Raw genomic sequence first — 12,309 nt, 5'->3', positions numbered from 1 at the left:
CAAAACTCTCCTCAGAACAGAGACGTCTGGCCAGCATCTCTCAGCTCTGTTGGTGTTGCGAGTCTTCTCTCTCCACAACACATCCTTAGAGGTAGGATGATGCTTTGACAGCTAACACACAAACGTGTTCATTTTCACATACACACACCTGCGGGGCCCTCCCTCCTCGTAGGGCGGTATGATCACCACTTTAACGGTGACAGACGTCCTCAGTAGGTCGATCATCTGCTCGTGTGTCAGGGTTACCGCGGCAACCTTGCAGATCTCCACCAGCCGGCTGCCCTGCCTCAGCCCTGCCTGCCAGGCGAAGCCATACTCCTCCACCTAATTGAAAAAATAAATTGGACTTTCAATTCAATTTTACGTCGGATTTTACATGCGTTTACCGAAAAACATGTTTTATAAAGTATGGGGAAAGTACCTCAGCCACAGTGCCGTCCAGACTGACGTGGAACCCCAGCTGTCCCAGGCCGTTCCTCCTCAGAGTCATATCCACCGTCTCACAGCCCACCGTCAGCGCCTGGGGAGGGAGGGAGAAGAGCTTAGGGGCTTTCAGCAAATAAAAGGGCTTCGAAAGGCTGGTGGTTTTAAAACCATCATTAAATCCATAATTATACTGCCATACAACAACAGCCAAACATACTATTTTCATTGATTTTTTAGTTTCAGTGTTGTGTGTTGAGTGTTGTGCCTCCTCTTGGCAAGAATCATAGTCATCTTAGCCTGGGTGCCTGTGTGTTTCAGCAAACGTTTAATTGTCTTTCGCAACAATGTAGAGAGGTGGTAACCAGGCTATTTCTTCCACAAAAAAAATCCAGTTGAACTCTCTTCCCTGCCTCTTACGCCACCATACCTCTGGTTAACTTCCCCAGCTCTGTGACCTCTGCCCACTCACCTTTAACCTCTGCACCACTTCCCTGATGTCCTGAGCAAAGCCCTCTGGGACTCTGACGGCGATGTGGTCTCCTCTCCCGTAGAAGATCTTCAGCGCCAGCCTCTCCGGCGTCCAGCCGATCACGTCGGCGCAGAAGCAGTTGAACACCACTTCCTTAGTGATGCAGTCTGCCAGGAGGATGTACTCTGCCGACACGCCCAGAGCGCAGGAGATCTCCGTCCCGCCTCCACTGAAGTCCTGGGCCAGCACCCTCCACGCCACCGCCCCGGCCGCTCCCAACTCTGCCCCGTCTCTCGCCCGCGCCCGCTCTCTCTTCTTCGACGCTAGCGAGATGAGGTTGTTGAGTTTGCCCGCGGAGTCGAGCGGCGTACTGCTCACACAGTTCTCGGCTAAGTCTCTGAGGTACTCCTGTCGCGTGCGAGTGGCCATGGTGTGGAACTTCTCAGACTTGTGCGCGGCGCTCTCTGCATTGATGACCTTGGCCAAGAGGAAGTTGCGGAATGCTTCAGGGCCGCGGAACGTCAGCCCGCTGGGGATGGGCGGGCCGAAGGAAGGTACGTCATTCATACGCGTCACAGCCACACTGAGGAGAAGAGAAAAAACAACCATGACCAACCGACCAATAACAGCATAATGGATACCATGGTGAGAGTTGGTGCCCCCCCCCCCCACCTGTAGCAGGTGTCGTCGGAGCAGGGGTTGTGCACGCGGACAATGACGAACACGTGCTGGAAGTGGGAGCGGACGTTCTGAGGGGTGAAGGGCAGCGCTCCCGGCTCCTGGAAGATTATTGTGACGATGTCATTCCCTATGTGCCTCTTCCTCAGGAGCTGAGGGAGAAAAAGGAGGAGGGGGGGGGGGGGGGGGGGGCGAGGAGAGGAGAGGTAAGAGAGAGAAAAAAAGAACGTGTGAAAGAGGGACACAGTAAGGAGTCCGAGCGAGGGTGGAGGTAAGGACACAGAGTTGGCAGGGGGAGGAGACAAACAGAAGCAGAGGGAGGGGAGGAGAGTGAGCGGGGGAGACAGACCAAGCACAAATTAACATGAGTGAGCCAGAATTGGCACACGGGCTCACTTGACTCACTATCGCCCCAGTATATTGTTCGGGAAAAGTCAGCGAGAGAGACCGAGCGAGAGATACAGATTGGTCCCAGTCCACGCGGATGTAGGTCTGAGATTAGGGTGCAGATATAGGCAGTGAGAGAACTGCTGAGGCTAACAAGCAGATCTTTATGCAATGCTACATTTGATTGAGTATGTGTGAATGTCAGTCACACAGTAACAGAATACATACAGTGTCCATTGCGGTGCTCGCCCACCCTCTCTCTCTGCAGCAGTGTGAAAGTGTCAATTACATAAGGCAGCATAAAGCTTAAACACACACTAGGGGGTGCTATTGGAGCTCTGTATGCCTGAGACACCAGTTCTGCCTGGGGCAACTGACAGAGGCCCCTGCAGTCCGAATGTACTGGAGAGCCTGCTCTTCTCTCCATGTCCTCTCTTAAATCACAGTCACCTCTTCGGCTCTCTCTTTTTGACTCCCTTCCTCTCTCTGACACATAACATTACTCTATATCGACTGACTTAGCAGCTCTCCCTCTCTCCTTTTCGTCCCGCTCTCAGAGTGAGGGTTTATTGGTGATCAACACTGACACCTAGAGGTTGCGTGGCGGAAGTAAAAAAACGTTGCTGCTGTTGCCTTTGAGCCTCTGGATGGAGTCAGTGTGCTGAACAGTCATCTGCTCTCTCCCAGTGTGCCGTTTACACACTCACACTCCTATAAAAGTAGTTCACAGTCAGGGACACGTACACATATAGCGTAACCACAGGGTTTTCAAACCCAGAGGCGCAACGTCACGATACTTTTGGGAATGCATCCGGAAGCAGACTTGACACACCAGACAGGGGGTTTGGCAGACAGAGAAGTGAAAAATGTGTCCTTAAGGCAAAACCTAGATTCGAGCCAATGGCCTTAAGTAGCTGAACCTGTCATTACTACAACCTCGTGATAGTGACAAACTGACATGTACATAAAAAAAAACTTTATATCGAAGGACTGCCTTTCATCTGCACATGTGCAGTTCGGCACGACTGTGTTTTTGCGCATGACGCTAGCTAATGTCGCCATGACATCGCCTTCAAGTGTGACCGGGGATTTCTATTATAGAAGCAGTTTCTGTCCATCTTCACACTCAAACCGTCTTCGGCGTAACCCATTCATACATCGTTTATATTTTATTCATCAAACTCGTTATTTAATTAACCAGGTTGGTCAACTGAGAAACAATTTTCATTAACAGTGATAGCCTTGGAATCTCTGTTGCTATAGCTTAAGCTGAGTTTTCATAACCTACCCATTCACATACATAGGATGCTGTTAAAATACTTTTAGCAACAGTTGTATGTATTAGCAACTATTAGCAAGCCTACACTATATATACAAACGTATGTGGAACACCCCTTCAAATTAGTGAATTTGGGTATTTCAGCCACACCCATTGCTGACAGGTGTATAAAACCGTGCACTAAGCCATGCTATCTCCATAGACAAACACTGGCAGTAGAATGGCCTTACAGAAGAGCTCAGTGGCTTTCAACGTGGCACCATCATAGGATGCTAACTTTCCAACAGTTGGTTCAATGTCTGCCCTGCTAGAGCTGCCCCGGTCAAATGCTGTTATTGGAAAGTGGGAAACGTCGAGGAGCAACAACGGCTCAGCCGCGAAGTAGTAGGCCAGACAAGCTCACAGAACGGGACCGGTGTCCTCAGTTGCAACACTCACTACCGAGTTCCAAGCTGCCTCTGGAAGCAACGTCAGCACAATAACTGTTCGTCAGGAGCTTCATGAAATGGGTTTCCATGGCTGAGCAGCCGCACATAAGCCTATGCAACAATACAATGCGCAATGCCAAGCGTCGGCTGGAGTGGTGTAAAGCTCGGCGCCATTCTCTGGAGTGATGAATCACGCTTCACCATCTGGCAGTCCGACGGACGAATCTGGGTTTGGCGGATGCCAGGAGAACGCTACCTGCCTCAATGCATAGTGCTAACTGTAAAGTTTGGTGGAGGAGGAATAATGGTCTGGGGCTGTGTTTAATGGTTCGGGATATGCCCCTTTGTTCCAGTGAAGGGAAATCTTAAATGCTACAGCATACAATGACATTCTAGACAATTCTGTGCTTCCGACTTTGTGGGAACAGTTTGGGGAAGGCCATTTCCTGTTTCAGCATGACAATGCCCCCATGCACAAAGCAAGGTCCATACAGAAATGGTTTGTGGAGATCGATGTGGAAGAACTGGCCTGCACAGAGCCCTGACCTCAATCCCACCGAACACCTTTGGAATGAATTGGAACGACGACTGCGAGCCAGGCATAATCACCCAACATCATGCCTGACCTCACTAATGCTCTTGTGGCTGAATGGAAGCAAGTCCCCGCAGCAATGTTTCAACATCTAGTGGAAAACCTCCCCAGAAGAGTGCAGGCTGTTATAGCAGCAAAGGGGGGGACCAACTCCATATTAATGCCCGTGATTTTGGAATGAGATGTTCGACGAGCAGGTGTCCACATACACTACATGACCAAACGTATGTGCTAGCAACAGTGACTGTACAGTTGGCATGTATTCAACGAACATAAATACTGTTAGCAGCACATTACAAACATAAGTACACTCGTGGGATTTATATGACCCACATTAAGTTCTCATGCAAACACTTGAGCCAACAATTTAAACATACACGCGCGCGCGCACACTAGTTTAACAACTGACACAGACACACCGTTAACACAACGCCCTGAGGGATATGTAGCAAGGCAGCGTTATTTAAAGCAGAAAGGGGAAAATAGTTTCTCAAAACCTAGAGACTGAGCCCCACCCAGCGTTGAACCAGTTATGAGAGAGAGGACCGAAAAGCCCATTCAAAGAGAACAAAGACTCCATAAAAATACTACAGACACACAGAATGGAAGAGGAACAACACTCTAAAAGAGAAGCGAGGGAGCGGAGCAAGAGAGAAGTTCTATTTCAAGGGCAGCTGCAATTGTCCAAGTCCGAGCCAGACAAACTATAGAACAGCGCTACAACAAACCACATGCACAAAATATTTAACCCTTTGTCCGCCATGTGTCTTCTGAATCTGATATATATATATATGTCGCTCGACGGTGACACTCGGACGGACGTCCAAAGGATTAGTGAGACGGTGACAATGGCCACGCTACCCAGAGTACCCTTTAGGAGTCTGGAAGAGTGTCTGAACCTCTGTAACTACACCTGTGGGATTGACCAGACAACAATACTAGATAGAAGGGCAGTTGAAGAGGCAGGCTGAATCCTATCTTGTAGGCATGAAGGTGTCTGGGTTGGGCTGTGGTAGACCGTGCTGGGTGTGTGTTGGTCTCACCTGCTGGGGGTTGTTGGGCATGTAGGGCAGCATGGTGGACACGTGGAACATGACCTCATAGCCCTGGTAGGTGGTGTACAGGGAGTGGGTGCCCGTCGAGTCAGCTGGGGGAAACCGAGAGAGAGAAACAAAACACACGCACAGGCAAACACACGGTTAATATTGCGTTATCCAGTCCCAGTTCACCACCAGGGCATGAACTCCACAAATGAAGGGACACAATGGAAAGAGAGGGCCACATCAAAAGCCGTAGTCCGTAGAGAGTTACAATACTGTTTCAGGAAACCACATAACTCAAACTCTTTTTTTTCCTAAACGTTCTGACTTCAGTAGGCAGTTATGTAGCAACACTGTTTTTATATTCATGCACCGTTTGACAGGAAATCGCTCATTTTACTCCGTGTTCACACCCTTTGGGTCGATCATTCTATGACTGCAAGGTCAGGAAGGTGTGCAGAAAACTCTGTTCTGACATTAGGCACGCGCAGTCATAGGCGAACGAACGCCCTACTACGCACCCCCCTCACACACAGACACGTACTCTTGGTGTCCAGCTGGGCGGCGTAGTTGGTGAAGCCTCGGAGGCACACCTGCTCCCCTAGCAGGTCCATGAAGGCCGAGAAGGCGGGCGTGGCCTCTTCATTGTTATACATCTCCTCTTCGGTGCTCTGCCCTGCCCGACACAGCAGCACTCCCACCTTGTGCTTCTGACTCAGCTATAAACCGGAGAAGAAACAAATATTAGACGGCATTCACACGCGGATGCCGCGCCCCTGGCTCAAACAGAGACACGCCCATCTAGCGTTTATGACTAACTGTTGGTGGTGGTATCAGAGATGATGTAAGACAGAGACAGACGCACGGAGATATCATAGAACTCGCGCCTGAGACCGTGACCCCGCTAGACTCACCCCCTGTTCGTCCAGTTTGAGGAGCTGCTCGGTGACCTTGGGCGTGCTGAGAGCCAGGCGCAGGCAGGACACACTGAGCTCCGGGACCACCTGCTCCAGCACCTCCTTTAGGGGGAGACCACGCACCGTGCCGTGCCTCCCCGTGGAGGTCACCGCATCCTCCAGGATGGATCCCCGCAGCGTCACCAGCTACACACAAGAGGACATTGAACTCATTAGAGATGTAAAAAAAACACACGAGATGTACTTTATTGTTCATTAACTTGAAGAGAACGTTCTCACATCTATGTCTCTGGAAGTTTAAAAAAAAAAAAGAATTGTTGAGACATTGAGAAATAGGACAGATGTCTTCAGACGGTGGATATCTGCAATCTGTACTCGGGGTGTTCCCTGACAGCGGGGCTATAATAATCTCAGGCGCCGAGAGAGCTGTACGTTATTCAATGTACTCAGAGACTACGGCACCGTGCTTCATTAAAACTGCAACACACTGCTGAGGAGCTAGACGGGGCGAGAGAGTGCTTCACCTTAACGAAATCAAGGGTTTGGCGTGGCGGAAAAGAAACCCCTAAACAGTGCATGTTAAATTCCAGCTATTCAGATTGCCTTCCGGCACAATATAGAGCTACTCTTGACAATGGACTCCATAAGTGGTTTAATCAAATGCAGAGCCAATAGTTGCCAATAACTTGTCGTCTAACTATTAATACCGTGTTTCCCCAGATGACCTCTAACCTCTGACAAGTGCCTCCACTCCATCTCTCCCCCTGAGAGGCAGGGTGGGAAACCCTATGTTGGCATCCAGCAGTGACTGGACTGACTGAGCCAATCTGGGGCCTTTGTGGGTGTGTAAGAATGTGTGTGTGTGTGCACGCGGATGTGTGTGACTGAGTGTGTATCGTGTGGTTACAGCATGCTGTGTCAGCATCGTTCAGACTTCAATTAGAGAGCATGGGAGGAGGGAGGGAGGGGTTGTGAGCGTTCTCTCGCTCTCTCTCTGTGGGAACCAAGGGCAGGCCTGAGTGGAGTGTCTGTGTGAGCTGAACTCTGTAGACACAGGCGGTGGAGCGGCCCATTGTTCCATAGGGGCTAAGGTGATGAGGCCAGGCAGCCATGTAATCCAGCTAAAAACAACACGAGGGAGGGCAGCAGCCAACCAGAGGGGCACGGCCACAGGACTCACTGGTCATTATTGGGAAGCACATGTATTAGACAGGGTGCATGCAGAAACGCTATGTACACCCAGTCTATTAGGCTCGCTATTTGTGCAGTGGAAGTCAATCTTTCAAATCAGCCGCAGAGTATGAGAGAACCTGTGTGTGCAGGAAAGGTAGTGCCAGGTATACGTGGACTCGAGTGCCCTAAAGAAATCATGGCCTGTATTGCTTGTGGTTTTCCACGTGAATATTTCAGTGCTTCTGGTGGTGCCCTAGTACGTAAACCCTGCCCACACTTGTTTGTAACCTACTAAAAAGGACTTTGGTAAAGCTGGGCGGGTGATTGGGCCAATCATAGAGAATGCCCTGTCCCAGGGCTGGAGATCCAATCAGAGCACATCTTTGCTTGTCTGGCTACCCAGACTCCTTTCTCCGGCCAAACGCTACAACATGCCAACGGATGTTCGTTTCTTCTCCGCAATGAGTCTGGATCCGAGTACCTCCACGACACTTCGTAGAATGAGAACACATTTGGGGCTGTCTGATTGGTCCAGAAACCGATGGGTAGGGCCAGAGCCAGAACAGCCATGGGTAAAGCGGGAGGTTTTAAAATGTGTCATTGACTTTGATACTCTTGATTGGTTAGCGACGATCCAAATTGCTGAGGACTTTGTTTTGTACAACGCCCCTCGTCACCACAAACGACTTCAAACAACGTCAGTCTCAGACTGAAGTATGTAGCGAATAACAGAAGAATTTAGTTTGAGTCGTCAGGCTACATCTTTGCTTGGATGAAGAGGTTTGACATATCACTAGCTGGGGTATTAGTGGAGGGAGGTCTACCAGCGGACCAGGGCCGGGGCAGTGTTTGGCTTGGCTGTTCTGAGCAGGGCCTGGTCAGGTGGAAATTTCCACTGGTAGAGAATGGAGAGATTGGAGGGAGAAGGGAAGGTAATGGAGCGAGGGGAAGGTGTGGAGCGAGAAGGTAGTGTATGTGGAGCCAACATGGTCCGTGGGGACTCACTGAGGTCAGGTCCAGGCATAAATAACAGCGTTAAAAAACCACAAAACTCCCACACACACACACTCTGCCTATTCAAACACACATATCATGGCATCATCAGTATTCAGCCTACTCAGTGTTCCCTGTAGCGGTGCGTAGGCAGGTAGTGGGAGGTGGGGTGGGTGTTAGTACCTCACTGGTTCTGGCGATGATGCGGTACTGGTACTGGTCCTTCAGGTCTTTAGTGTCGTCCAGTTTCTCCCTGCGGATACTCACAGCCACCGGACCCAGCTTCTCGTCCGTCCCAAAGTAGTTAGAGTGCTCTGCAGTGACACACGGGGGACAGAGTGTATTCACAACATCCCTGGACATGCCTTTGGTACTGTTGAACACGTGTATTGATCATTGTAATAACAGCCTTTGGACATGGAAAAATGGAGGAGGGAAAGTAGGGGGTTGAGAGTGAAAGGAGAGAGCGAGAGAACAGGCTCAGAGCGGAGGAGGCAAAGAGAAGAGATATGCTACGTTGAAGAGTGCGATAACAACAGCGCCTGCAGTGCTTGTATGCATGTGGATTCAATACATTTTCAATTACACGTTGAATTAATCAGCTCATCAAGGAACCTGAGGACATCGATTAGAGCTACAAATGACAGACTAAGATTGTACAGCTGAGCCTGTGGTGCGGCGGCACGGCTTGCTCGGTACAAGATTTGACTCTTTCAGGTGAAGTCACGTGCTTGAGTAACCTTCAGAGCGGTAGAGTAGAGAACACAATAAGAATCTACAAATGACTAAACTCAATTATATTTGTTATTTAATCCACAACGATACAATCGCTTGCATTGACGTACTAGCCTTATTGCTTTGCGTGATATAGGCCTATCGTGGCCAGAAAGGTTGGTTTCATAATCAGAACATTCCACGGGACATTTTATTACATTTCATTATAAGTGTGTGACAGACTGAAGACTGAGTAGCCCATCTGCTTATCTAAAGTTTGATGAATATGTGGAAATCTCTGATAAGACACATTCCTGAAGTAAAAGGCTGTAAACATTTCCACATGATACAGTAACGGCCTACTCCTCAAACTGTGAGCGACTTCTATTTGTGAGTGGAGGAAGAAACTCATGAAAGTACTTTACGTTTTCAAACTTGTTTCGTCCCTGCATAGTTGAAGAGGCTCAGCAATGTTTAGCATTCCAGCTTTGTCTTGCAGTAAAAAATGTCAGCTTTCTGGGTGAGGCTTTTTGACATGCACGCAGAGCATCACAGTTACTGCTCTGGAGCAGTCTCACGTTCCACGCAGCGTTCAGGGGGACAGGCAGTAGTATTTTTGGAGCGGTAACCTTCATCTCTGTGGTTGCAGGCGTCACAAACCCTGACAACATCTGTCTCTAATTAGGCTCTTACCAGATGATTTAGTCCTTGGGGGCAGCTCTCTATTTTTCCAGGGCCTAGAAAGGGAATTCTGGGAGCGCGCGCACATACACACACAGCTGTTCTGTAGGATTGGGGGGGAAGACAACCAGTGTCAGGATTAATGTGCAGGGGCAGAAAGGAAAACGTGTGTGTGTGGGATTAAGCTATTTCTTCTCTGAGCTACAAACTCAGTTTGCCAACAGACAAGAGGCAGGTACACGTTATCCTCTGGGACCGCTGCCAGGTTGGCTGCCCGTACAGGGACAACTGGGTGGAGGAAGAGAAAGTACCGCCAGTGGAAACACTAGTGATACGCTAGACTTTTGTGAGTAGTTACAGTAAAAGTAGTTAGGCTGGATTGAGTGGCAAGATCAGATCAGTTGTTACCTTTCCCGTGGAAGTAGTCTCGGTAGTAGCGCGCCCCCAGGTCCACGTGCTCGATGCTATAGAGTTTCAGCCTGTCCATTCTGGTGACTTGCTGCTCTATGGGCACCTCCACCACCGACACACTGGCGTTGCTACGCCGAAGGCTGCCCCTCGCCATGTCACCCGCGCCCCCCTCCCTTCCCCGCTCGGCCGAGGAGCTCAGGAAGCTGACGTTGCGCTCCCCGTGGCCCCCCGTCTCATTGCGGAAGTGGGGGCAACTGAGGAGGAGCGGACTGGAGTTGGGGCCTCCGGGGGGGGCGTCCAGAGGGTCCATGCCCAGGGAGGGTGTGGGCGCGCTGGGGTCGAGGCCTAGCGTCAGGTCCTCAATGCTGGAGTAGGTAGCGTCCAACCCACTCAGAGTTGAGGACCGTGACACAGCCAGGGAGACTGAGGCCGCCGATGCCCCGGTGGCAGTGTTCCTCCGCTTGGCTACATAGGCGCGCTGAGCAGCCGCCTCATTGAGGTCAAACAGTATGCTCTGGGCGTCGTAGTGGACAAAGCTCTTGGGGCACACCCAGGGTTTGTAGGGGGTATCTGTAGAGTTACGGCTTCCCCCGTCCTCCCACGCATCCCCTCTGTCCAGCTCCCCTCTGCTGGAGCTGCGGAGCTTCCGGAACAGAGAGGACGTCCCCAGAGACGACTCTGTCCCCACACTCTTCTTCCTCACCCTGTTCTCTGACCTCCCCATCCCTCCATCCTCCCCCCGGGATGTGGGCGTGGGGGAGTGGCCCGTGGGGAGGGGTGCCGAGGGAGGGGAGTTGGGGGTGTACAGTAGCTCTCCCAGGCGTCCGGGGGCAGTGCTGCGCTGGTCGGGCCTCTCCTGGTGGAACTGGCTGAGCATGTCAAAGAAGCTCTGCTCGGTGATGCCCTGCACGTCGATGGAGGAGGTGCTGCCGTACTCCCGGAACAGATTAGCACCTCCGCGACCTTCCACCTCGTTCTCATCCTGCTCGCTCAGAGTCACCTCGCTGTTGGAGCGCTGCCGTAACGGGGGGAAAGCACGCAGGCCTGCGGGAGACCCTCTTTCACCTCCGTACCCACCACGGAACTCCACGTCCTTCGTGCGTCGCCTTGGTAAACGAGCCACTCCTCCCCTCACCAGCCCGACCTCGGAGATGGGGAAAGATGCGGTCATCGTGGAGGGGTCGTCTCCATGGTGATTACCACCTTGCCCGTTCTCCAGGAGCGACTCCCTTGATTGCGCATGGCGCGGCGGCCACTCAGCAATACGGGCGCGGACACCCATCTTGGGAACGGAGACACGGGATTGGGTAGCTGGATCAGAGGGGGCAGTGTGGCCATTGGGGGTGAGGTGGAAGGCGGCATGTTGTGTGAGGAGGGACCCAGGCCCTCCCCCTCCGCCCCTCTCCAGCAGGTCTGAGGAGGTGCAGGTGACCCCTCGATCTCTGTAGGTGTTCATGGCGCCCCAGGAGAGCTCAGGGCAGGACAGCAGGCAGGGGGGCAGGGAGCTGGCATCCCAGGCCAGAGTGTGGAGTAGGGGAGAGGGAGAGGAGCCCCACACACACTCTGCTGATGCTGCGGCCTCCACCTCCCACACACATCGCTTTCAATGGGAGGGTGGGACACTGCTGGTCATAGGCCCAGCTGCACAGTAGGCGGTCTCTCTTCTCTCAGGCTCTGGGCAGATCTGGGGAGGAGACAAAACACACATTGATATGCTGACGACCACAATAAAACAACATGCACACATGGCATACAGTAATACACTGTTTTTGAACATGCACACCCAAACACTAACATACACTGACCAAGATTCACCCCTCCTACTCAATGCAATGACACCACGAAAACGATGACTACAGCAACTCATCTGTACTAGAATGGGAGAGAGAGAGAGCATGATTAAGAACGAGAGAGAGCGATTAAGGCAAGGGGATTTGGACAGAGGATTTCTCCTGTTGAGACTAATCTTCAGAATGCCTGGGTTATCATCATACTAGTGTCATATTCAGCAGCAGTACACACGCACTATCAATTTTCATAACACCAAATCAAACTCCTGCATCATAAAGCCATGCTGAAAGCACTAGGCCATTTAAAATCCTAGCTAAACAGCACTTGTTG

The 12,309-nt window shown here is 51.2% G+C and overlaps 1 protein-coding gene across 3 annotated transcripts in view; it reads right to left on the bottom strand.

Moving 5' to 3' along the window:
* LOC129821829 (signal-induced proliferation-associated 1-like protein 3) overlaps nt 1–12,309 on the bottom strand; it is an 85,723-nt gene that overhangs the window by 26,029 nt on the left and 47,385 nt on the right. For all 3 annotated transcript variants that reach the window (XM_055879510.1, XM_055879512.1, XM_055879511.1), the window contains 9 exons: nt 10,186–11,872; nt 8,566–8,696; nt 6,214–6,402; nt 5,844–6,018; nt 5,303–5,406; nt 1,568–1,725; nt 896–1,478; nt 422–520; nt 149–324 (listed from right to left, as the gene is read on the bottom strand). In XM_055879510.1, coding sequence (XP_055735485.1) covers nt 149–324; nt 422–520; nt 896–1,478; nt 1,568–1,725; nt 5,303–5,406; nt 5,844–6,018; nt 6,214–6,402; nt 8,566–8,696; nt 10,186–11,644 — 3,074 coding nt within the window. In that variant the 5' untranslated portion in view covers nt 11,645–11,872. The remainder of the gene's footprint in view (nt 1–148; nt 325–421; nt 521–895; nt 1,479–1,567; nt 1,726–5,302; nt 5,407–5,843; nt 6,019–6,213; nt 6,403–8,565; nt 8,697–10,185; nt 11,873–12,309) is intronic.

This window comes from Salvelinus fontinalis, chromosome 24, assembly GCF_029448725.1.
Source record: "Salvelinus fontinalis isolate EN_2023a chromosome 24, ASM2944872v1, whole genome shotgun sequence".
NCBI lineage: Eukaryota > Metazoa > Chordata > Actinopteri > Salmoniformes > Salmonidae > Salvelinus > Salvelinus fontinalis.
Note: the sequence above shows the minus strand (reverse complement) of the source record. Positions and strands in the feature narration are given on the sequence as shown.